This window comes from Ornithorhynchus anatinus, chromosome X2 (genome assembly GCF_004115215.2).
Source record: "Ornithorhynchus anatinus isolate Pmale09 chromosome X2, mOrnAna1.pri.v4, whole genome shotgun sequence".
In the NCBI taxonomy this organism is placed as follows: domain Eukaryota; kingdom Metazoa; phylum Chordata; class Mammalia; order Monotremata; family Ornithorhynchidae; genus Ornithorhynchus; species Ornithorhynchus anatinus.
The window spans coordinates 22,109,186-22,133,061 of NC_041750.1; the positions used below are offsets into that span (position 1 = coordinate 22,109,186).

The 23,876-nt window shown below is 46.5% G+C and overlaps 1 protein-coding gene across 2 annotated transcripts in view; it reads right to left on the reverse strand.

Annotated features, from left to right (window-relative positions):
* Positions 1-1,495: 1,495 nt before the first annotated feature.
* Positions 1,496-23,876, reverse strand: part of NEDD9 (neural precursor cell expressed, developmentally down-regulated 9) — a 111,532-nt gene continuing 89,151 nt past the window's right edge. For both annotated transcript variants that reach the window (XM_001514682.6, XM_029052534.2), the window contains exons 3-7: positions 10,348-10,443; positions 9,575-9,676; positions 7,173-8,423; positions 6,324-6,413; positions 1,496-3,983 (exon numbers count right to left, since the gene is read on the reverse strand). In XM_001514682.6, coding sequence (XP_001514732.4) covers positions 3,474-3,983; positions 6,324-6,413; positions 7,173-8,423; positions 9,575-9,676; positions 10,348-10,443 — 2,049 coding nt within the window. In that variant the 3' untranslated portion in view covers positions 1,496-3,473. The remainder of the gene's footprint in view (positions 3,984-6,323; positions 6,414-7,172; positions 8,424-9,574; positions 9,677-10,347; positions 10,444-23,876) is intronic.

The following is a 23,876-nucleotide window of genomic DNA, read 5'->3' on the forward strand; positions in this document are numbered from 1 at the left end:
GAAAAGTGACACGATTTGGCCATTTACAAATGACATGAAGATTGTGGCAGGGAAAATTTCTAAGTGCTGGCCGTCAAATCCCCAGACATCGGCACGAGGGAACACCCATCGAAGGTGAAGGAAAGTAGGTTCAAAAAACAAACAGGAGATGAGGGTTTTCACCCCTTGGGAGGTAAGCATTTGGAAATTGTTACCAAGGGCAGGGTTTGCACAAATTCTTGGAAGAGGAATGTTCCTGAGTCACTGAGTCCTTGGGAGACATGTACTGATCTAGACATGGAGAATTCTGACCATTCTGCTAATACCAAAGCCCTGACCATGGCTTCCTCTCCCAGACCCAGGGTGGGAGATCTCGGGAACAAGAGTGTTCTTAATTATCCCAACTTCCCTTGACTCCTCTTCCTCCAGATAACCAAGACTTTGCTCTAGAGGGTATTATCATCATCATATTTAATGATTTTTTTCCCAAAGGAAACTTAATGAAAGGGTTGTGACAAATACCCATTTCTTCTGAGTTGGTTGCCAAGCCAAATTAAAAAATGTGGGCATTTCTTTCTCTAAGTGCTTTCTTTCAAAGGCAAAGTTGCCTGACTTTCTAAATTCCCACCTGCTCTTAATCGTCATCACCATCCTTTTCTTCATCTTCCTCTGTTTTTCCTCCCCTCCCTTCTACATCTCCTTTTCCTCCTTCTCCTCCTTTGCTCCTCCCCTCCTTCCTTCACCTCATTCTCTCCCTTCTCCTCCTCCTCCTCTTCTCCTTTTCCTTTACCTCCTTCTCTTCCTCCGCCTCCTCTTCATAATCATCAATAATTGCATTTTCTGAGCACCTAAGGTGTACAGAGAACTGTACTGAGTTCTTGGGAATGTAAAATAGAAGTTAAAGATACCCTCCCAGCCACTGAGGAGTTTGCAATCTAATGGGAGAGACAGGATGACAGAAATTGCCAACATACAATAGGACCAAAAATAACAACATTGGTAGAAATAAAACAGAAGTAGGAAAATAAATGAAATAAACAGATATAGCTGTGAATCTTAAGGGTGGCTAGTGGGATAACTTAGCAAGGGAAGTGGAAAAGGCAGTGTGGCCTAGTTGAAGGAGCACAGGACTGGGATTAAGAAGACCTGAATCCTCATTTCTACTCTGCCACTTGCCCGCTCTTAGTTGCTCCTTCATTCACCCTCCCTCCCATCCCCACAGCACATATGTATATATCTGTAATTTATCTATTCATTTATTTATATTAATGCCTTTCTCCCCCTATAGACTGTGATCTCATGATGGGGAGGAATGTGTCTGTCATATTGTTCTCTCCCAACTGCTTAGTACAGTGTTTTGCACACAGTAAGTGCTCAGTAAATACGATTGAATGAATGAAAAAATTAAATCTACCTAAAATATTCAGACAGCAATATGAGTAATTTAGATTAACTTCTCCTGTGAGCCAGTTGAACACTGGCCTCCAAAAAGGAAGTGGAAACATACAAAGGAAAATTCAGTTGCTATTTTAAAAAGCTGCAAAATTTAATGATTGAAAAATATTCTTTACAAAGAATACAACAAAAACAATAATATGCATCTAACATCCCAGTTTTGGTTTTGAAATGTCCCCACATAATTTTAGAACAACTCTGTCATTGCCTAAGAAATACACCAACTATAAACCATAAGAACACAATCCCAAAAAATGCATCTGTATCCAAGTTCAGATCAAGTTTATTGTTGATTTGGGCCATTCTATTTTATTTTCTTTGGAGAACCTTCATTTTCTGTCTCTTTCCTTCTGGCCAAACAACCTTATAAATGGTCACAGATGTACCTTTTGGTGGCACCTTTATGAGAAATTTCAATAATAAGTCATCACTTTGAGACTCCAGAATGCTTTCTTAGCACTATTTGCTCTTCAAACATTTTGAATATCAAAGATAAATAAGTTTGCCGCAGAAAGGCAGCGAGACATGATTTGACATAGAATAGAATCAGGGTATCAAATCAACTCGGTTGCATTGTACTCTTCCAAGCGCTTTGTACAGTGTTCAGCACACTGTAAGCGCTCAATAAATATGCTTGAAATGAGGCTCTGATTGAAATACTTCCTGACTCGGTATAGAGTAGAATATATTTCCGGTAATATAGTAGAATATATATACTGGTAATCGGTTAAGAAAGCATTACAATCCCCATTGGAAATCTGCCAAAACTCGTGGCAGGAGACCTGGGCTGTAAAGTCACCTACAGGCACGTTGACGTATTCTGAAATTGTATGAACTGTCACCAGTGAGTGTCAGCTGCTACAGTGAACAGTCGTCGACTGAGGGGCGTCTGAGAAGCGGGGGCTTGGAGGTGAAAATCTGATACTTGCTCTAGGCAACAAATTCGAATAGCGGTGGGTGGTGATGATGTGCTTGTTTGGGGAGGGGGCAAGGGCTCCTCTTTTAGGGTCAGCATCCTAAACTCTAGCAGAACCCCCTGAAGACTTTTTTTTCTGTCAGTAGTAGCACCCGGCTCTTGGCCGATGGAAGCAAATGTGCTAGTCGGATGTTTCCTGATGCCATGTGGCAGATGGAGGATTGCCTTCTCTACAGGCAATTTACTGGGGGACGTGTCTTTAAACATTTCTTGCTACCAAGAATAATATTTACGCCACCTAAAATTGTCCTCTGGAAATCCTCAAGCCACATTACTTAGAAAAACAAAAGACCAAGCAGCCGGAGGAATACGGGATTAACTTCGTTGAGATATCTTCCCAATCAAAAGGCTCTCCTCCTAATTCGTAGACAATGCTCTTTCCCTCTTCCTCCACCGAGCAAGTCACTGTCTTCCTTACACAGTTACCACCTCCCCAATGCCGTAATACTTTTCTGTTAAAATTCTATTTAAAAGCTCAGCATGCCTTTCTCTGAATGGAAGAGACTATGTCAAGGGGTTAGTTCATTGCTGAAAGAGGATTCGAAGAAGTTCTGGAAAGAGTTTTATTAAAAGACAAAGAACAAGTTAGCTTAGCTGTGTTAACTGCCTGTAGACTTACCTATCTACAGTAATAATTAGGCAGTAGAGTTAAGTGGATAATCCAACCCTCCAGATTGGGCAGTAAGGACACTGTTATGAGAAAAGGGCTATTTACAACGATGCCCCATATCTGGGTGCAAACTAAGGTGCTTCTTAATTCATGGATTTTTTTTTTCATGGAATGTATCGACATACACATATACATACAAAGACACACCGTTATATTTATGTACAGATGGTATATATCTTAGATATGCATACGAATATATAAGAATATAACAGTGAAAAAGATTTCCCCCTGCCAGCTCCCTGAATTTCTCATTGTGTCTGTACTCCTTAAAGACCTTTAAAATATTTCATATAAAATACAGTATCTACAGAAAAATATATGAAACCTTTACATTGCTTAGACAGTATTTCCAGTTTTACACTCGAGTCCCCGGGTCCATTTTCCCACATCCCCTCAGAGAGTGGCCAATTCTATCAAAGACTGCTTGAAGAGTCGGGCATTTCTAGAAAGGTCCGTCACTCGGTGAACCATTTCCTGGAGCGCTCCCGTGTTAGGGTAATGGAGGGCGGCCATCTTGGTGGCCCGAACGATGTTCTTCAGCTGGTCGCACAGCTGGTTGCTGGAGTTCATCACTTTGTTGCGGATCTCCTGCGCGGCCACCTGCCTCGTCAGGGTATCGCCGATGAACACCAGTTTGTGCGCGCTTAGGATGACGAACTTGCTGTGGGTCACGAAGATCCGTGGGGGCTGGGCGGTGCTGACGCAGTTGAACAAAGCATCGATGGCGTTGAGAAGGGAAATGTAATGGGTCTCGCACTGATCGAAGTAGAAATAGAGCAGCTGCCTGTCCTGAGAACTGACGATACTGTTGGTGGCCGGGAGGTTCTGCGAGGGTTTCCACTTTGAGATGTCGTTCTCTACTGGCTTGGTAATTTCCTGTTCCAGTAGCTGGAACTGATTGAGCTGAAAGGCAGAAAATAGAACTTGATTCAGATTGTCTTATTCTCAGGCCAGAGTGGCTCTGCTCTGATTCCTTCTCGGGATGGCCGGGCTGCTTGTGAGACCCAAGGAGAACCTGCAGTGTTTACCGAGGAAAGCATCAGGGAGTACATCTGACTCAGGGCTTTCTTTGCCCTGGATAAGTGCCTTGACTCGGTTCTTAAAGATGCTACTTATAAGACGACGAATGAGAATAATAATAATAATGATGGTATTTCTTCAGTGCTTACTACGTGCCAAAGCACTGTTCTACGCACTGAGGTAGATAGAAGATTATCAGGTCAAGATACAGTCCCCATCTCACATGGGTCTATCACTCGATCGTATTTATTGAGCTCTTACTGTGTGAAGAGCACTGTACTAAGCGTTTGGGAGAGTGCACTGTAATAGAGTCGACAGACATGCTCCTTGTCCACAGTGAGCTTACGGTCTAGAGGGCTACAGGTTAAGAGATTGCAAAAGGGGTTCTGTTTGCTCGGGGAGGGTGTCGATGCACATCGAGCACTAGGTGTGTTGTCCTCCTATCCAAGACCAGGTGGGACAAGGGCTTGGAGGACGGGGAAGGGAAGGGTGTAAGAGCAAAAAATTGAATTTCCTGGTCAGGGCCTTTCCTGATGCCCCCTGACCCACACAGACCTCCCCCGAGAATTCCCCATTGGTCCAGACTACCACCATCTTGGGCTGTCCATGACCTTTGCCCCGACACCCTGCCTGTGTCTTCCAGCCCACTTTCTTGCCAGCATCGGCAGCCCCTCCAGGACCACCAGGTCTTGCCCGGCCCAGCCCCACCAGCCTGAGAGGGCTGGGCTCACTGTCCAGGATCCAGCTCCCTTTGGCTCATCCAGGAAATGCAGCCCTACGAGATTCAAGCTGGGGGCAGAAAATCAAGCTCCTGGATGGGGGAGGAGTCATATTCGCGGGGGGTCAGGTGGCTTGCTCCACCCCAGGCCTGATCCGTTTCTAGTGGGTGCCCCCGATTTGGGGCATGCGGGGCGGAGGAGGAGCAGGCGATCCAACCAGCAGACTGCTATTAGGATTATAGACACATATAGAAACTCATAAAAAGTAGAATACCCCCAGGGTATCATTTACTGCTGAAATTGAATCATTTTCAATTTCCTACAGTAATGCTCTCCAACTAAGAACCCTTAGAGACAATTAAATTCACCCCACCTCCCTTTTACAAGCTAGGGACACAAGGTCATTACTTGAGGCAAAGCACAGGCTCCACAGTGAGGCAGTGGAAGGGCAAACCTGAGATTGCATGGCCTCTCTCTCTTTACTCAGGGAATATATGGCTACATTTACCCGACTTGAGATTCTGCTGCCTTTCTTCAGGATGTGAGCATGGATGATTTGCCTATTACATTGGTGGTGTTCATTTGATTTTGGAAGCATAAAATCCTCTGTGCAACTTCTTTCTTTCTCAAGCTCGCCAGGCTGGATTGGGCCAAGTCAGCCTTGAAAAACTACTGGTTGAACACCACCCAGAGATGCAGCCAAACTCACGACTGATCGGCAAGGTTTCAAACTTCTGTTTCTTCCTAGTGTCCTTTCCTCGGCTTCGTAATGAGGACTAGGCTGCAAGCTCGCTGAAAGCAGGGATTGTGCCTTCTAATTCTTTTGTACTCCCCCAGAATGATAATAATAATAATACTGCCATTATTTGTATCTGTTACAAATACAAATGGTATTTGTTAAGCACTTACTATACGTCAAGCACTGTTCTCAGCACTGGGGTAGATCTAAGGTAATTGGGTTAGACAAAGTCCCTTACCCCATAAGGGGCTCATAGTCTGGAGGGAGATAAGGAATTTCATCCAATTTTACAGAGGAGGTAACTGAGGCACAAAGAAGTTAAGTGACTTGCCCAAGGTCATAGAGAGGACAAGTGGCAAAGCTGGGATTAGATCCCAGGACCTCTGACTCCTAGGCCCTTGCTCTTTCCCGGAGGTTACGCTGCTTCCGATGTGTATAGTACAGTGCTCTGTACACAGTAGGTACTCGAGAAACGCTATTGATGATGCGGATAATGATGACGATGATGACGAATGAGGGCTTGGATGAAACGACCTCCATGTTTCTGATTCAAAAGCTTCTTGTGTGATTCAAAACGCTTTTGTGGTTCAAAGCTCTTAGTACAGTGCTCTGCACACAGTAAGTGCTCAGTGAATATGAATGATTGCTTGACTGACTGGTCGGACCTAAAGGGCCAGATTCTGATGTTTCATTCTCCCTGATCTGAAAGACCGAACGGAAAATTGTCGAGGCAAAAGAAAAGGCCTTTCTTTCTGAAGAGCTTACCTGATGATGTTCCAGCTGCATTTTGTTCTGTTTGACGATGTTTTCTTTTTCCAAGAGCTCTCTCTGTTGCCTTTCAAACTCCTCCTTTCCCTAGGATTTTACAACAGAAAGGAGGCATTAAATCACTGTCATCCATCATTCACTTGTGGAAACAACGCAGTGGACAACTGGAGAGATAGTGCCTGGTTTTCTATTTCCTTGCCTGTTGGCCACACACCTGCCAAGTTAGACAGGTAAGCAGGTGATGTTGATCTGGCTTTATACCTCCAACTGACCTATTCACAAACCTTCTTACTGCTAAGCAGCCAAACTAGTTGCCCAGACCCTGGGAATAAATATTGACTGGCTATTTTGACAACTTTTACAGTTCTTTCCTAATGGTTGCTGCCCCATTCAGGGCAAGGATCATACCTTCTGCCTCTGTTTCACTCACTCACCCAGTACCCAGTGCTCACCACCCAGGAGGTGCCCCAAAGTACTATTGCTCAATTGGCTGACTCAGTCTGTTTTGAGCCCCTAAGGGGGTCGCCCTTTTCTGGACATGCAAAGTGAGATTTCCACCAGTTAGGGTGAAAGACGTCCAACTCCCGCAGAAAACCATGGGTGGGCAATCATTCTGTTCCAAGGATCACGAACCAATGTGGCGAGGCTGCTGAGGGCTGCTGATGGTATTTGTTATCCCAGTGAAGAGCGGGAAGTAGGAGGGATATGTGTATGTGTGTGTGCGTGTCTGTTGGGGGAGTCTCCAGGGGCCAAAGAGGCTACTTCCCCCAGTTTACCAATCCACTCTGCAGGCCAGCCGGATCAGCCAGAGGACGTCCTGCTGCTTAATTGCTTTGGTTTCCTCACCTGTAGATGGACGTAATCATAGTCATCCATCCAGCTGCGCTCGGAGCAGTCGCTGCCGTTACAGTCAGGGCGGTGGTCTCTGCCCAGGCCGGGAGGCAACGGCCTGAAGGATGTAGGTCCCTTGCCTTCTCCAGGGTGCGGCGTCTGGGTCTGGGGGCCGTTGTGGGGGTAGTCTGCCGCGCTCATGATGCTCTCGGTCCCGTTCTTCAGACGCAGGCCCGACCCTGGCCTGAAGAGCACCTCCGCGTTGGCGCTGATGCTGGCCGTGAGCTGCTTGGCATCGTCGGGCACCGTCCTGGCCACCATGACGAACCGGTCCAGGTTGTCGCACTTGCCTTGGGCCTTGTTGACAGCCAGGACGTTCAGGGACCAGCTGCACCCGTTGAGCTCCTGGCTGGTATGGGCCAGAATCTGGTGCGAGTCTTCCAGCCTCTGCAGCTCCCGCTTCATCCTCTGGTGGAGGGTGAGTTCTGAGAGGCAGGACGCATTCATCACGGCGCCCTTGGCGAAACAGAGGTAGTCCTTCAGGGACCGTTCCACCTTCTCCACTGCCGAGCGGATTTCGTTGATGTGCCTCTCCATGTACCCATAAGAGCGCCAGTCGGCGGTCACCAGGGCCATTAGGTTGGAAACGACGGTCTCCGACACCTGCTGGAGCCGATACAGCCTCTCGATGGCCGTGTCCGGGTCCAGCAGCAACAGCTTTTTGTCCTGAGAGGGGGAGGCCGAGACCAGGGACTCCTTAGACGTAGTGGAAGAAGTAGACATGTTACTCCTGGTGCTGCCCGTGCTGGAGAAGGACAGCCGGTTGATTCCGTCGGTCACGTCCTGGGACCCTTTAGTGTCCTGTGGGGCCTGGGGCGGGACGTCATACACCCCGTTTCTTTCTTCGGGAGCTGCCCTATTGTGGGTCCCTTTCTGGGGCTCGAGGAACTGAGCCCCGCGGGGGATGTCATACGCGTCATTCTGAGGGACCACGGGCTGCCCAGCCTGGGGACTCTGGTGGCTCGGGGGAATGTCATAGAGACCCTGGGTTCTCCTGGGGGTTAAATCCCCCGGCCCGACCACGTCACAGGAGTATTTGGTGGGGGGATCCTTTCCCGCCGCCTTGGTGCTCGGCGGAGGGATATCATAAACTCCCTCTGGCCTGGCTTCTGGCCTGAGGTGGTGTCTCGTCGGAGGCGGGAAATCATATTCCTTTTCCTGTAACCCCGTGTCATCTCTGAACGCGGACGGTGGAATTGCGTAGATCTGAAACACAAATGGAGATACGCTGAACTGCTATTCGGCAAGTCTTTTTAAATATAAGTGGGGGTAAAAAAACAAAAACAAAAAACCTGACTAAATGAAGTCACTCTTTGCTACACGATATAATTTATTTTTTACTGACATTGATTTTGATGCAAGCAAATTCCCCGTAGGGACAGCTAGATGACGATGAGCAAAATGCCCAATTAACTCTAATGACAGTCACACGAGACAAGAGTAATGATATTACAGGGGTTCCCCAGTTGGCGCTCTTAATTGGTTTGATGGAAATAGAGGGGTCAATGAAAAAGTGCTTAATGAAGACTGTTTGTTTACGGGATCACCTGAGTGCTGAAAAAAGCAACTGAGCATGTTGAGACTCAGTGGTATTTGTTAAGCACTTACTATGTGCCAGAAACTGTACTAAGTACTGGTGTAGCTACAAGATAATCAGGTCGGACACAGCCCCTTTCTCACATGGGGCTCACAGGCTTAATCCCCATTTTCCAGATGAGGTAACTGAGGCACAGAGAAGTGAAGTGACTTGCCCACGGTCACACAGCAGACAAGTGGCGGAGCCGGGACCAGAAGGCAGGTATTTCTGACGCCCAGACCCGTCCTCTTTCCACTAGGCCAGTGGACTGTCCGCTCCTCCGCTAGACTGTAAGGTCCTGGACGGCAGGGACCGATTCTATCGTATGGTACTCTCCCAAGCGCTTAGTTCAGTGCTCTGCACATAGCACATGCTTAGTAAATACCACTGACTGATTGATCGGGCTGTGAATGCCCAACATAGAGTATGCAAGTACGTTGCTCAGAGGGTATGCATAGCAGAACTGCAAAGTCAAAGAGAGCTGGAAGAAATATCAGCAGTAAAATTGGAGCGCTATCTTGAATGACTGCTAAAAAAAGAACATTAGAGCAGGAGATCCCTGCTCTTCACACTGTCAGTTTATACTAACTGCATTTACAGGATAGCAATACAAATAACGATAATAATAATTATGGTATTTGTTAAGCGCTTACTATGTGCCAAGCACTGTTCTAAGCACTGGATGTGAGTCCAAAACCATTTTCCTTTCCTTAAATCACAGACTTCTCAGCCTCACAACTGAAAACACAGAAGCGATACACCCCAGAGGTATTTCACTCACCCCTTTGGCCGGAGGAATATCATATACCCCGTGGGGTTTCGCTTCTTCCACCGAAACGGAAAACCCGAGACTTTTCAGGGCTGTAGGAGGGATATCGTATACCTGCCAGAGAAATATATCGATCAGACAAAATGCAAGCCTTCCGTGACCGTTGTGCTCTGAGACTAGCCACCAGGTAACTGTTGGAAACCTCTTGGTGTTTGTGAAGTTATTTGCAGATTTGGTTTTTTTTTTTGTTTGGGCATCACATAATAATGAGTAAATGTACTCCTTCCCTAAGCGCTCAGCTCTCCTCCCTTCCCCCCACGGCCCTCCCCCCAACCCTCCTCCCCCGCCCAAAAAAAACAAACCCCGTTTTGCTTCCCTTTGAGGGATCGTATAAACTCTAGGCTAGATTTACGGGGAAGCTTAATTGAAACCTTGACTCTGAACTTGAAGCATATAGTTAGAAGAAAATCCTCACTTCCTGACCAAAATACTGATTTGTGAAATAATGAAGGGCGGTTCTTTGAGAAAAGAAGCTGAGTTTTTCAGAGGAAAAGAATCCGAAGTATGTAAACTAGGTAACAGATGTAGAGTTACTGTTGGTGATTGCTTGGATTAAACTCCTCTTTAAATGTATGCTTAGCTTTCTAGATATAAAAATAAATCTGCAGAGCAGTGAAGGCTAGGTGGAATGTAATTTCTACTTTGTAGTGGAAAAGCTGTCTAGTGGTTCAGCTGCAGGATTAACGATTTGCGATTGGGTTGGGGAGAGGAGTGTTAGGACTTACCCCCTGGTGAGGATGGGACGGTGGGATGTCATAGGTGTCTGTCTGGTATTTGGAAGGGAATTCATACCCGTAACCCGTTCTGACTGGCGTTATCACCTGTAGGTGAAAAGAGACAGAAGTTTCAAGTTCTCAGCCTTCGAGACTCATTGCAAATCAAAAAGCAACCAGTTCGTCCTCCCCGCCTGCCATCTCGGGGCACACTTCCCAGTCTCTTTTTCCCCCCGACAAAGGAGGGATTAGGGATTGTGGGAGATCCGTTCTGATTTGAATCCTGGGAACAAGTCAGGGACAAGGATCAGCCCCAAGGGAGTATTTATTCTTCTCTCTTGAGAGACTTCATTTTGGCACTTTATCTGACAGTTTGAAGCATTAAAGTCCTAGATTATACCCCTGCGTTAAAAAGTATATTTTCTCCTTGAATCTAAATGGTCCAGAATTAGTCTCAGTGGTTCTGAAAGTATATGCAAACTGAATAATAACCATGCAGCCCACCGCATAGGATCTTCTCTGTAGCTTTGACTGCCGTATTTGTCTTAACCTTCTCTCCTAATCCTTATTATTGCAATTGTTGCTAGAATGCCTTAGTGACCACAGCACTTTGCAGAGCTTCCACCGCACGTCACATGACCCCAAAGAAAAACGAGGCCCGTCCACGTCCCAACTCAACCGTCTAATCACGCCCCTGTGGCTGTATTCCACCGCCCCGTCCCCGAAGCGAAGCCCTTTCCTATGTCAGAGCCGCGGCGGCTGAGGCTTGTGCACTTAAGTATGTCAAAGGTCAGATACCCCCACTGGGACTTCTTGGCATCTGGAGTTAATGCAAATAAAATGAATCTCAGCTGGCTGGCTCTAATTCCTATATATCATAACGCTGAGCCCCAGGTTGGGCTGAGAAAGACCTTGGGGAAAATAAAAAGAAAAGAAAGGAGAAATAAAATAGAGAAAAGAAAGAAAGTCGCCTAGTGCCCCTCCAGGGGCATCTAAATTACTGAGTTGTTTTTTTTCTTAACCAATAATGGGGTACCCTGAGGAACAGCAAACCATATTTAAGGAGAGCAGAACTAACAAATTAGAAGCACAGTGTTGTTCCCCAAGCAACCGTCTTCTTAAATCTTTTCTCTCGTTCATTCAATTGCATTTATTGAGCACTTTCTGGGTGCAGAGCGCTATACTAAGTGCTGGGGTAGATCCACGCAAATCGAGTTGGACACAATCCCTGTCCCATGTGGGGCTCACAGTCTCAATCCCCATTTGTCAGATGAGGTAACTGAGGCATGGAGAAGTCAAATGACTTGGCCAGAGTCGCACAGCAGTCAAGTGGCGGAGCGGGAATTAGAACCCGTGACCTTCTGATTCCCAGGCCCATGCTCTATCCGCTACGCCATACTGCAGCATGTGAAGACTCTGGTTTCAGGCGGTTTCCAAGATGACTGGGAAAATATCTCAATGAGGTATTGCTTAAGAGAGTGGCCCTCAGACAAGAGCACCAAGGCTACTGTCTGCGAAGACCTCCGGGTCTGGATTGGCTTGAAGCCCTGAGCGCTTAACAGCCTAGCCCTTATTGTAGCGAGGCAGTGCTGGGATCCAAAGGATTAGTTTGCAAGCCACATTTGGAGGAAATGTCCCTCTTTCCGAAAAAAAGAGTCTATCCTAAGTGACCCTTTGGTCATAATCGTAATAATTATAATAGTGAGTGTGGTATTTGTTAAGCATTTATCATTTGTCAAGTGCTGTTCTAAGCGCTGGGGAGGATACAGCTTAATCAGGTTAGACACAGTCCTTTTCCCACACAGGGCTCACAATCCAAGTAGGAAGGAGAACAGGTATTGAACCCCCATTTTACAGATGAGGTAACTGAGGCACAGATAAGTTAAGCAACTCACCCAAGTTCACACAGCAGGCAGATGGCGGAGCTGGGATTAGAACCCAGATCCTCTGACTCCCAGGCCCAGACTCTTTCCACTCGGCCACGCTCCTGATCCTATTCTTTAGTTTTACGGGTAAGCATGGCAAGGGAACACTTCATAGAGGAGTCATTTTAGGGCACTGATCAAAGTGGGTATTTGGGCAAGTTCTCTTAGCAAAGATAAAGCAGGAACCCACTTCTCTGCCAGCTCACCCACTGCAGGACAGAGGAGCTAGAAGGTGTGTTTGTCGTGCTACTCTTCATCGCTTTCTGACTGGCTTCCCAGTAGGATCTTCTCCCAGTGTGACTTGTGTTCAGACTCTAAAAGTAACCAACCCCCCCGAGCGCTGTAACCCAGACTTGTGCCTCCAAAATTGCGTTTGACAATTTTATCTTTGATAAAAAAACAAAAGTACATAATAGTTGTGGTGTTTGTCAAGAGCTTATCTATTATGTCCCAAGCACTGTGGTAGATACAAGTTAATTGGTCAGACACGGTCCCATGGGGCTCATAGTGGGGACAACAGGCATTGAATTCCCATTTTAGAGATGAGGCAACTGAGGCACAGAGGAGTTTTATGATTTTCCTAAGGTCCTCTGTCTGCCAGGCCTGCGCTCTTTCCCCTAGACCAGACCTGAGATGATAATGGGGAAACGCTGGAGGCCGAGAAGCAACTTTTGAGGGGAAGAAGAATAATAATAATTGTGGTACTTGCTAAATGCTTACTATATGTCAAGCACTATTCTAAGCACTGGGGAAGACACAAGATAATCAGGTCAGACACAACCCTGTTCCAAATAGGGCTCACCATCTAAGAGGGAGAACAGGGGTTGAATCCCCATTTTATAGATGAGATAACTGGGGCACAAAGAAGTTAAGCAACTTGCCCAAAGTCACACAGGAGGTACACGGTAGAGCTGGGATTAGAATTCAGGTCCTCTTACTCGCAAGCCCATGCTCCTTCTATTAAGTCATGTCGCTGCTGAGGAAACTCAGGGAAGTACAGAGTATTTTGACCCTTTCTTGGCCATTCGTGGCAGGGCAGCAGCTCTTCCCGGTGTTTAAGAATTTGCTTCCTGGTCAATGTCCCTGAATTCCAGTCCCTCTTTTTTCCCCTGAAAGAATGCTGTGGTCATCTGGTTTTGAAAAACCCTGCATTCCAAACTGGTCATTTTCCTTGTTTATGCATTAAAAGAAACAGATGGTAAAACCCACACATGAAAAAAAAAATACCCCAAAAAACAAAACAAAAAAAAAAACTCCCAGGAAAACCTTGCTCCAGCATTCCCAAGTGTTGTGACCATTCTGTTCTGCCTGGTCCCTAAATGGCAAGTTTTAGCAGGAACCAGCGATTTGCAACTGACCAGGCCCATTGAGGGCATATATTAAACTCAATCCAGTAGAGGGAATTTAAGCTGAAAGGGATTTTTTTGTTTGTTTTATTTGGTTTTGTTTTTTCTGTTCTTCAGGATGCTCTTCTCCCAGACTCATTGCTTGGGTCATTTCCATGTCATATGGGTGTTTCCTTTACCCAGAAAAAAAAAAAAAGCTCTGATTGCACAGTATCCAGTTCTGTGGTCCATTAATCTCTTCTCTCTGGCTTCACAAAACAGAAAAAAACTTTTCTGCAAATTTTTTGGTCAAGGAACCATCGGCATCTGAAAAGGAAGGGTTTTTCTGTACCTTAGTAGAATAATCCTCATGAAGCTACGTTGAGCACTCTAACTGTTGCACGGAAGCTGCATTTTGAAAAGGAGCTTGATTTGTGAAGGAGGGCAATTGCTTGGAACCACTGACGATCATGAATTTCTGAGTTATTTGGTTTTCTTTTCTCTTACATTTCAGGGGGCTGGACAACTCCACAACGACCTCGTATTTCATCCAAATTCTACACAAGATGTTAAAATCTTCTCCACTGACTTTACTAGTGTTAACCCAATGGGTTCTGCTTTTTCTGTCAGAGGAGAAACTGAATAGTTTTTCATTTTCCACTTGCTCCTGCTGCTTCTGCCTCTACCTGGCAAGTCCATCTTCTCTTTCGGTACCTGCAGACTCTTCCATGGCAACTGACTCCTGGGTCAGAGACTGATGTTTTGGTTTCAGAGTTTCAGAACGATGTGATCTTTTGTCTTCTTCATATTAGGAACAGCCTGTTAGCCCTCTGAAGTTGTCCATTAGCGAGGCTGGTATCCCGATAGTGCAAAGATGAGGGTTAGATGGTCAATGAATTATTTTTCTAGTTAAAAATAAATGATGGTGCAGATGGCAGCAGAGAGGTTCAGTGGATTGGAGCACAGGACTGGGAATCAGGAGACTCTGGTTCTAATCCCAGCTCTGCCACTTGCCTGCTGAGTGACCACAAACAGGTCACTTAACTTCTCTGTGCCTCAGTTTGCCCATCTGTAAAACGGTGATTAAATACCCATGTGGGACCGGATTATTTCTGATCTGATCACCCTGTATCTACCCAGTGCTTAACACACTTCCTGGCACATACAAACACCATTCTTATTGTGGAACCCAGATATTTTTCCCCAAAAAATCATTTTAAAAGGTAAAATGATTTTCCCCAGCTCACTGTCCCCCAGTCAACATGACCAAGAAAATGTCAGTTCAGAAGAACATATTTGACAAATGAAGCAGAGCTTGTTAGAGCTTGCAGTAAAATTGCCTCAGGGTCAGTGTTGCCACTAGAAACTCAAGGGACTTTGGGGAAATATTGTTAGAGCACTGCACTCTGCTTCTGGGTGGTATCACGAGGCGTGTTCTTTGGCAGCATGGAGTGTCCTGAGGCTGCTGTTTCAGCGGGGAGAGGCCCACAGAGAGTGCCCATCGGGTTGCTGTCAGATACAGGTCCGTTTGTGCCTCAGTTACCTCATCTGTAAGATGGGGACTACGACTGTACGACTAGTATAATAATAATGTTGGTATTTGTTAAGCGCTTACTATGTGCAGAGCACTGTTCTAAGCGCTGGGGTAGGTACAGGATAATCAGGTTGTCCCACGTGAGGCTCGCAGTCTTCATCCCCATTTTGCAGATGAGGTCACTGAGGCACAGAGAAGTTAAGTGACTTGCCCACAGTCACACAGCTGACAAGTGGCAGAGTCGGAATTCAAACCCACGACCCCAGACTCCCAAGCCCGGGCTCTTTCCACTGAGCCATGCTGCTTCTCACTAAAGTACTATTAAAAAAAGGTAGAACAAATGATGATGATAGTATTTGTCAAGTGATGAAGATGATGGTATTTTTAAGCACGTATTACGCGGCAAGCACCATACTAACTGCTGGGGTAAGATAAACAAGTCAGACACAGTGCTTGTCTAAAGGGGAAGGGCAAGGTATTGTATCCCCTTTTTACAGATGAGGAAACTGAGGCACAGAAAATTTAAGTGACCGGCCCAAGGTCACCCAACAAGTTAGAAGCAGCGTCAGGCTTAGAACCCAGGTTCTCTGATTTATAGGCCCACATTCTTTCCGCTAGGCATAGGTGTTTGGGTGGAACCATACTTAGTCGACTTCTAGAGGTCTGAGGCTGAGAGACCCAGACTTCTGAACTGGATTTGTTTCTGTGCAGGAGGGATAAAGAGGGAGCGGAGCTGGGACTGGGTGTTGTGCAGGTAGGGAGGCGGTGGAGCATATTGGAATGAGCACGAGACTGAGAGTCAGGAGACCTAGCTTCTGGACTGTGTCACTTTTTATTCTCTACTTCCCAACTCTCTAATAAAGTGCACATCACCAAGAGGGTGCTCAATAAATGCTGCTGCTACTTCGACGACTACTTTTACATCTCAAATTTTGTCATCACCGTTGAAGTTTGTCACTGACTCTAGATCACTACCAATAAGTACTCAGAGGCTTTATTAAGTGCTTACTGTGTGGAGAGCATTGTGCTAAACCCTGAGAGGGAATAATCCCTTGAGAAGCAGCGTGGCCTAGTGGATAGAGCACGGACCTGGGAGTCAGAAGGACCTGCCTTCTAGTCCCGGCTCTGCCACTTGTCTGCTGTGTGACCTTGGTCAAGTTACTTAACTTCTCTGAGCCTCAGTTACCTCATCAGTAAAATGGGGATTAAGACTGTGAGCCCCACGTGGGACAGGGACTGAATCCAATCTGATTACCTTGGATCTCCCCTAGTGCTTAGAACAGTGCCTGGCACACAGCAAGCACTTAACAGATACCATAAAAAAATACTCACATGGAAGGTTGGACTAAATTTTCTATCCTTACAGCTGCCAAAACTGAAACTTGGGCCTTCTCAGATTCAAGCCTACTTCTAACCCTCCTTCCAACCAAGCAGAAAGAGATCTTACCAAAGTCTTTGGGAAGGCAAGCAGTGGTACTTGCAAGGGTACTGACTGAAAAAAGATTTTGGCCTTGAAAGAAAACAGCAGGATTGGGTTTTCTCTGGACCCCGTCTTACCCTAGTGCTATATAAAAGGATTATCTATCCTGCATTTAAAGAACTGGTGAAAACTAACCTTAAACAATGGACTTTAAACACTATATATGTATACTTCAAGTACGGCACCTATGTCTGCGAAGTAGACCCAGGGCTGTGAATGTAGCAGGAAAGGCTCATGAGAGTCCAAAATAAGTTGTTATTTTCCCCCAAATTACTGCTGATTTACTTGCATTTCGCTCAGCAAGTATGGAAGTAAAAATTCAGTTAGCATTTCTAAATCCATCTGTAATACCTTTTCTGAATGTCTTCAGCTGTTCTGGGTTTTCATCCTAAATGTAAAAAGCCTATTTCACTTTAAGGTCCTCTAAAACCCATACTGAAAAAAAAACCCAACCCAAAACACAGTGTGTTTTGTGTTTTTATCATTTTAAAATGTCCTTATTCCAGACAAAATTACACTTGTGACCGACTTGACCCTGTCCCTTTAAATAAAAAGTTATGAAAAGAAATATCACTGCCCATTAGAGCTTGGATCCAGTCTTCTGAAACTGTGGCATTACAGAGGTTTTCGTGTTCAAGGCAAAGATTATTAGCTGTTCAGCAAGCAGAAAGAAAAGCCACATGCTGTGTCTGTTGAACTTATTAATTTTTTATAAAGAAGGTTCTGCCCTGGCAGGCTTGAGTGGTGAGCTCATTTATTTACTCACATAGCAACAATATAATGACGAGAACCTGGCGTTAAAACGTGGCCACATCAATCATTCCTGTGGCTATTCCCCACAACTGTTTCGTTCCTGCTTGGGGTTATTTTTTCGGACACGTTAAAGATGGGATTAAGGACAGAACTCGGACGTACACCGACCTTGTTTAAATTCCTGCCGTTGCCTTCTGTTAAAAGGGGAGTGGGATCTTGGAAGTGGGTTAGCCCCTCCTTTGAGACTCCGAGGAGGCTGTCGAACCGGGGTGGGGGAGAGGGGGGTGTCTGTCATGGGAGAACAGGGCCCCGATTGTGGATCTTCCAGCGGGCTTTCTCCGCGCTCTAAGCAAGCCCTTTGTGCGGCCGGAGGTAAGGCATTAGTGAATTCTGGGGTGACCACACTCCAAAGAGTCTCTTTGAAACATTAAAGGGAGAGAAAAAGATGGTGAATGATGGGTTCGGGCCTGGTTCTTTTCACTCAACGGACCGAGGCCTTTTACGGAGCCGCAGCAGAGAGCTGGGAATCTGTGGTCTTCATGACTGAGGAATAGCGGAGGGCATTTTTAGGACCTGTGAGCTGAAATGCAATCTGCTAGGAGACTAGAACAGGCACCAGAATTTTGGCTCGTTCTGGTGTCAAAATATGTTTGACGTATCGAGAGGTCCGTCTGAGCAGGTTTTCCATGCCTCGCCTTGGGTGGTTTGCTGGGATGGGAAGGTAACCAAGCTTTTTAGCAGTAACCTAAAGGAAAATCATAATGGGGAGAAAGAGGAGAGCAAAATGTTCCACCCAAGCGCAATTACTGAGCACCGTGTCCAACCTGATTAGCTTGTTTCTACCCAGCGTTTGCTCCAGTGCCTGGCACATAGGAAGAATTTAATAAATACCATAAAAAAACAAAAACTAGTCCGTAAGCTCCTTGTAGGCAGTGATCATCGCTATCTACTCTTTAGTACTGTACTTTCCCAAGTGCTTAGTGCAGTGTGCTGTACAGTGATTAATTGGTTGATAAGTGTATGCAGAGCTCTGTACCAACTACTTAATAGAGTTGCTGACACCATCCCCTGTCCTTAAGAAGCTTACAATCTAGTAGAGAAGTCTTGAGGCAGAGTGGCCTAATGGAAAGAGCAGAGGTCTGGGAATCGAGATTTGCCACTGGCTTGCTGTGTGACCTTGGGCAGGTCACCTCTCTAGTCTCGGTTTTCTCACCTGTAAAATGGAGTTAAGATACCTGGTCTCCTGTACCACTTAGACTGCGAGCCCTGGGTGTGGCAGGGATTGTGTCCAATCTGTTCATCTTGCATCTACCCCAGTGCTCAGTACAGTGCTTGCAAGGCACAGAAGCAGTGTGGTCTAGTGGCTAGAGTGGGCACCTAGGAGTCAGAGGACCAGACCTCTAATAATAATAATAATGTTGGTATTTGTTAAGCGCTTACTATGTGCAAAGCACTGTTCTAAGCACTGGGGTAGATACAAAGTAATTAGGGTGTCCCTCGTGAGGCTCACAGTCTTAATCCTCATTTTACAGATGAGGTAACTGAGGCTCAGAGAAGTGAAGTGACTTGCCCACAGTCACACAGCTGACAAGTGGCAGAGCTGGGATTCGAACCTATGACCTCTGACTCCCAAGCCCGTGCTCTTTCCACTGAGCCACGCTGCTTCCCAATCCTGGCTCTGCCACTTGTCTGTTGTGTGACTTTGGGCAAGCCACTCACCTTTTCTGTGCCTCAATTTTCTCATCTGTAAAATGAGGATTCGATACCTTTCCTCCCCCTACATGGAACCTTTTCTCCCCTTTACTTAGATCGAGCCTCAAGCGGGACAGTGACTATGTCTAACCTGATTAACTTGTGTCTGCCCAGCGCTCCGTACAGCGTTTGGCACACAATAGGCACTTACTATGATAAAAATCCCACTGACAGCTGATTCCTTCTCAGCTCCATGACAAATTGGAGATGAGGTTTCTAGTCCTTGAAGGCTTCCTGAGCTTAAGTCACCAGGAAGGGGTCAGCCAATCCAATCCCCCTGTGGGCCCCCCTCCCTTTCGGCCGGCAGAAGGGCGGGGAGCGGAAGAGCTGGGGCTGCGGAAAGCTCAGGAGGGCGTTAGAGGTTGATTCAGGGTCTCTCTTTGAAGAGAGTATTGAGGAGTTCCTTTAGGGCAGCCACAGCCCTGAGCCTCTATGTGAATCACCTAATGCACTGTTCAAGTTAGGCCGAACTAGAAAGCCTGCGACCTAAAACTATTTCGAGGAGACTGGGAGGGGAAGGGGACTATGATTTTTCCATCTTTTCCATCTCTCATTTCCTCGCTTCACTGCGAACCCACAAAGAAGGAGCTCCATGCACATAACGTGGAAACATCACGGGAGGTAGGAGAGTCTGGAATGCCTTAGGCCCGATAATTTCTCGAGCCCTCCTGCTCACTGGCAAGATGGCTTTGTCAGGAAAACCACAGCACTCAGCCTCTCCGGAATAGTTTTAAAGGCTTCCATCATGATTTGGGGCAATTTAAAGTCATTTGAAAAAGACAGATCTTCATATGACGGAAAAAGCCGATGCAGCAATGTTCTGAACGACGGAGATTTCTGCGGTGATTCAAAACGCTGTCGCTGTGGGGAGTGATGTAAGCTGGCCCAGCGGGGCTTTCTTCAACCTCTTGGGAGGTAGAGGGTCTAGGGCAAACAGCATGGGGTTGGAAGTCAGGAGCTTGGAGTTGGAGGCCAGGAGCCCAAGGTTGGAAGCCAGGAACCTAGGGTTGGAAGCCAGAAGCCCAGGGTTCTAGCTCCCGGTTCTGCCGCTGTCCTGCCGGGTAACCTCGGGTAAGTCACTTAACCTCTCTGGGCCTCCATTTCCTCGCCTATATAATGTCTTTCCCTACCTCAGAGGGATTTGGTGAGGATAAGTGATGCGATAGTGCTTTGGAAAAATAAAAGTGCTACCAAAAGGAACAAGTAATTGTCATTTGGGACCTGGTTGCCTTCAATGAGCCAGATTCTCCCAGCATCTAAGCACTTTATGGGTTGTACACGTGACTGCTTCAAGTTCTGGTTAATACATAAAAACAGCAACTTTCTAAGCAGAAACGTTTTCAGGCCCTGGAAGGGTTTAAATCAGCTCTTCAAAGGCTTTCAATGTGGTAGAACACCTGTCTCGATCGGACCAAATGTCACTCTGCATTCTGGGAAACACCTAAAGGTGCTGCACCACTAACTTTTATGATTCTTCTCTTGTTGGAATGTGTACATCTAGCTCTACCCATATTGGCATACCTAGATGCTCTGATAAGCAAAAGATCACTTAGTTGCGAATGGAAGAGGAAGACATCTCTTCACCATTTTGTTGGTTCTTGAGAAGTCTGATCATGATGTAACCGTTGAAAAATGCATTACCTCGGTAGCCTGGGGGATTTGTTACAAACTGCAAACTGAGTCTGCGATCCTTAGCGCTGGCCGAAAATCAAGAGGCTCTGTCTTTGTCCATTACAAGAAAGGACGCAGCTTGCTTTCTCTGCTGGACCAGATGACTCAAGTCTGGGAAGGGACCCATCTCATTTTCAAGGACTGGTGGCTGGAAATCAAGCGTTTGGGTCCTCCAGCTATGTGCAGTATTTCCAGTCTGTGTTTCTCTGCTCCTAAGGGCAGATCTTTTGGAAGAGAGACTGCTTCCCCATCCAGTCCAAGAATAGAAAAGCTGTTTTGTTTTTCCCTATGGCATTTGTTAAGTGTTTACTGTGTGCCAGGCACTTTACAAAGTACTGGGGTAGATACAAGCTAATCAGGTTGGACACAGCCCATGTCCCACCTGGGGCTCACAGAATTAATCTCCATTTTACAGATGAGGTAACTGAGGCCCAGAGAGGCTAAGTGACTAGCCCAAGGTTAGACGGCAGATAAGTGACGGAGCCAGGATTAGAACTCAGGTCCTTCTAGCTCCCAGTCCCATGTTCTACCCCTTAGGTCACGCTGCTTCTCTAGCTATTTGTTTAATTGGTATTATCTTTTTACTAAGGTGCCTTGGTACCCGTTGGGTTCTTTCTGCCCAGAGACGGGGGGATGTTTTGGGAACGATTTGTGGATGATGAAGATAGCTTCCTTATTTCTTTGATGATCTTTCTCTTTCCTTGGCTTTCATCTCAACTGTGGGTAGCCAATGATATGACTTTTGGCATTTGTTAAGTGTTGACTGTGCTCTGGGGTAGGCACAAGATAATCAGGTCGGACACCTCACAGTCTGTGAGGGAGGGAGAACGGATATTGAATCCCCATTTTACAGATGAGGAAACTGAGGTTCAGAGAAGTTGAGTGACTTGCTCAAGATTGCAGTACAGGATAGCGGCGGAGTCGGGATTAGAACCCAAGACACTCAGACCTGTGCTCTTTCCACCAGGCCACGTGGCTTCTCAGGCTATCTTACGTATAGAGTGATAATAACAATAATAATAATGATAAATTGTGGTACTTGTTAAGCACTTACTACGTGCCACGCACTGTTCTAAGTGCTGGGATAAGTTAATCGCGACAGTCCCTGTTCCACATGAGGCTCACAGTCTAAGTAGGAGGGAGCAGGATTGAGTTCCCATTTTAAAGACGAGGTGAATGAGGCATAGTGAAGTGACTTGCCCCAGGTCACACAGGACACAAGTGGTGGAACCGGGATTAGAACCCAGGTCTTCTGACTCTCGGGCCTGTGTTCTTGCCACTAGTCCACGCTGCTCGATGTGGCTCTTCTGCCACTGAGCTATGCTCCTTCATTCTGCCTATGGAACATTCATTGGACAACAGCCTACGGAAACTCCAGGGATTAGGAGAGTGCTCTTCACAGAGTAGGCTCTCATTCAACGCCCCTGTTGTGGACGATGATAATGAGAGGAATTTGCCATGCCCCCGGCATCCAGTCGGGTAAACTCCCAACCCATGACCCAGACCAATGAAACTGGCAAAGGCGGCTGTGTTTTTCAGAGCTTCATTCAGTTGTGGGTAGCTATGCACGATGACTAAGCTCCCAAGAAGGCAAGAATGTGTCCAGGTAATTTATTTTTGTTTCTCTTAAGTGGTGGGGATCAGGGGGAGAGCAAGCCTACTTGTGTGAATCATTTCCTCCACCATCCTGCAGGATATCACTTGGGCAAGAAGGTGCCCAAAAGATGATGCATAGTGATGAGAATGTATCTTACTACAATCATGCCCTTGTCTGGGGGCTTGTAGAACAGTTCCTGGCCCAACACGCTGCTGCGGTGGCCCCGGCCAATGAGGCTATTGCTGAGTGGTCTAGTGGAAATAGCTTGGCCGTGGGAGTCAGAGGGCCTGGGTTCTAATCTCAGCTCCGTGATTTGTCTGCTGTGGAAACTTGGGCAAGTCACTGAACTTCTCTGAGCCTCAGTGGCCTCATCTGTAACATGGGGATAAAATATCTGTTCTCTCCCTGAGACTGTGAGTCCCATGTGGGACGACGAATGTGTCTGATCTGCTTACAATGGATCCACCCCAGCGTTCAGTAAAAATAAAAAATGATATTTTTTAAGTGTTTATTCTGTGCCAGACACTGTACTAAGCGCTAGGGTGGATACAAGAAAATCGGGTTGGGCACAGTCCCGGTCCCTTGTGGAACTCAAAGCCTCAATCCCTATTTTAAAGATGAGGTAACTGAGGCCCAGAGGAGTGAAGTGACTTGGCCAAGGTCAAGAGAGCAGACAAGTGGCACAGCCGAGATTAAAAGCCATCCCTTACTGACTCCCAGGCCCGTGCTCTATCCACTCTGCCATGCAGTCCCTGCCTCATAGTGAGTGCTTAACCAATACCACAACGATGATGACTCTGCTGCTGATACATTCTAGCAATCAGTCTCCCCGGACGGAAATGGCCAATGCCACCTCTGGTTGCTACAATTTGGTATCATCGGGATATACTGTCATTATATCTGAAAAGATCTCAACAGCTTCTAGAATTTTGACCTCCTGCCCTCTTCTCTTCCCATCAAATCTCCAGGCTAGAAATGAGAGTTGAAAGACTTTTCTTCAGAGATGCCACCCAATCGGTCAATTGTATTTATCGATCTCTTACTGTGTTGTTGTGGGGTCGAGGGGGCGGGGACTGTACTAAGTACTTGGCAGAGTACAATCCAACAGGGTTCGTAGCCATGTCTGCTGCCCACGCACCTGCTTCCTTCCTCATATGTTGCTCAGCTGAGAGAAGCAGTGTGGCCTAGTGGAAAGAGAATGGGCCTGGGAGTCAGAAGGACCTGAGTTCTAATCCTGGCTCCGCCACTTGTCTGACCTTGGGCAAGTCACTTAACTTTTCTGGGCCTCGGTTACCTCATCCGTAAAATGTGGGATTAAGACTGTGAGCCCCAGGTGGGACATGGACTGTGTCCAACCTTATCAGCTTGGATCTACCCCAGCAGTTAGCACAGTGCCTGGCTGAAACCATTTGATATACCTATGTCTATATACAAAGAGTTTCCAAATCTTCCTGGATGAATTGAGCTCGCCTTGAATTGAGCTCACTTCTGAGCAGCCTCCCAT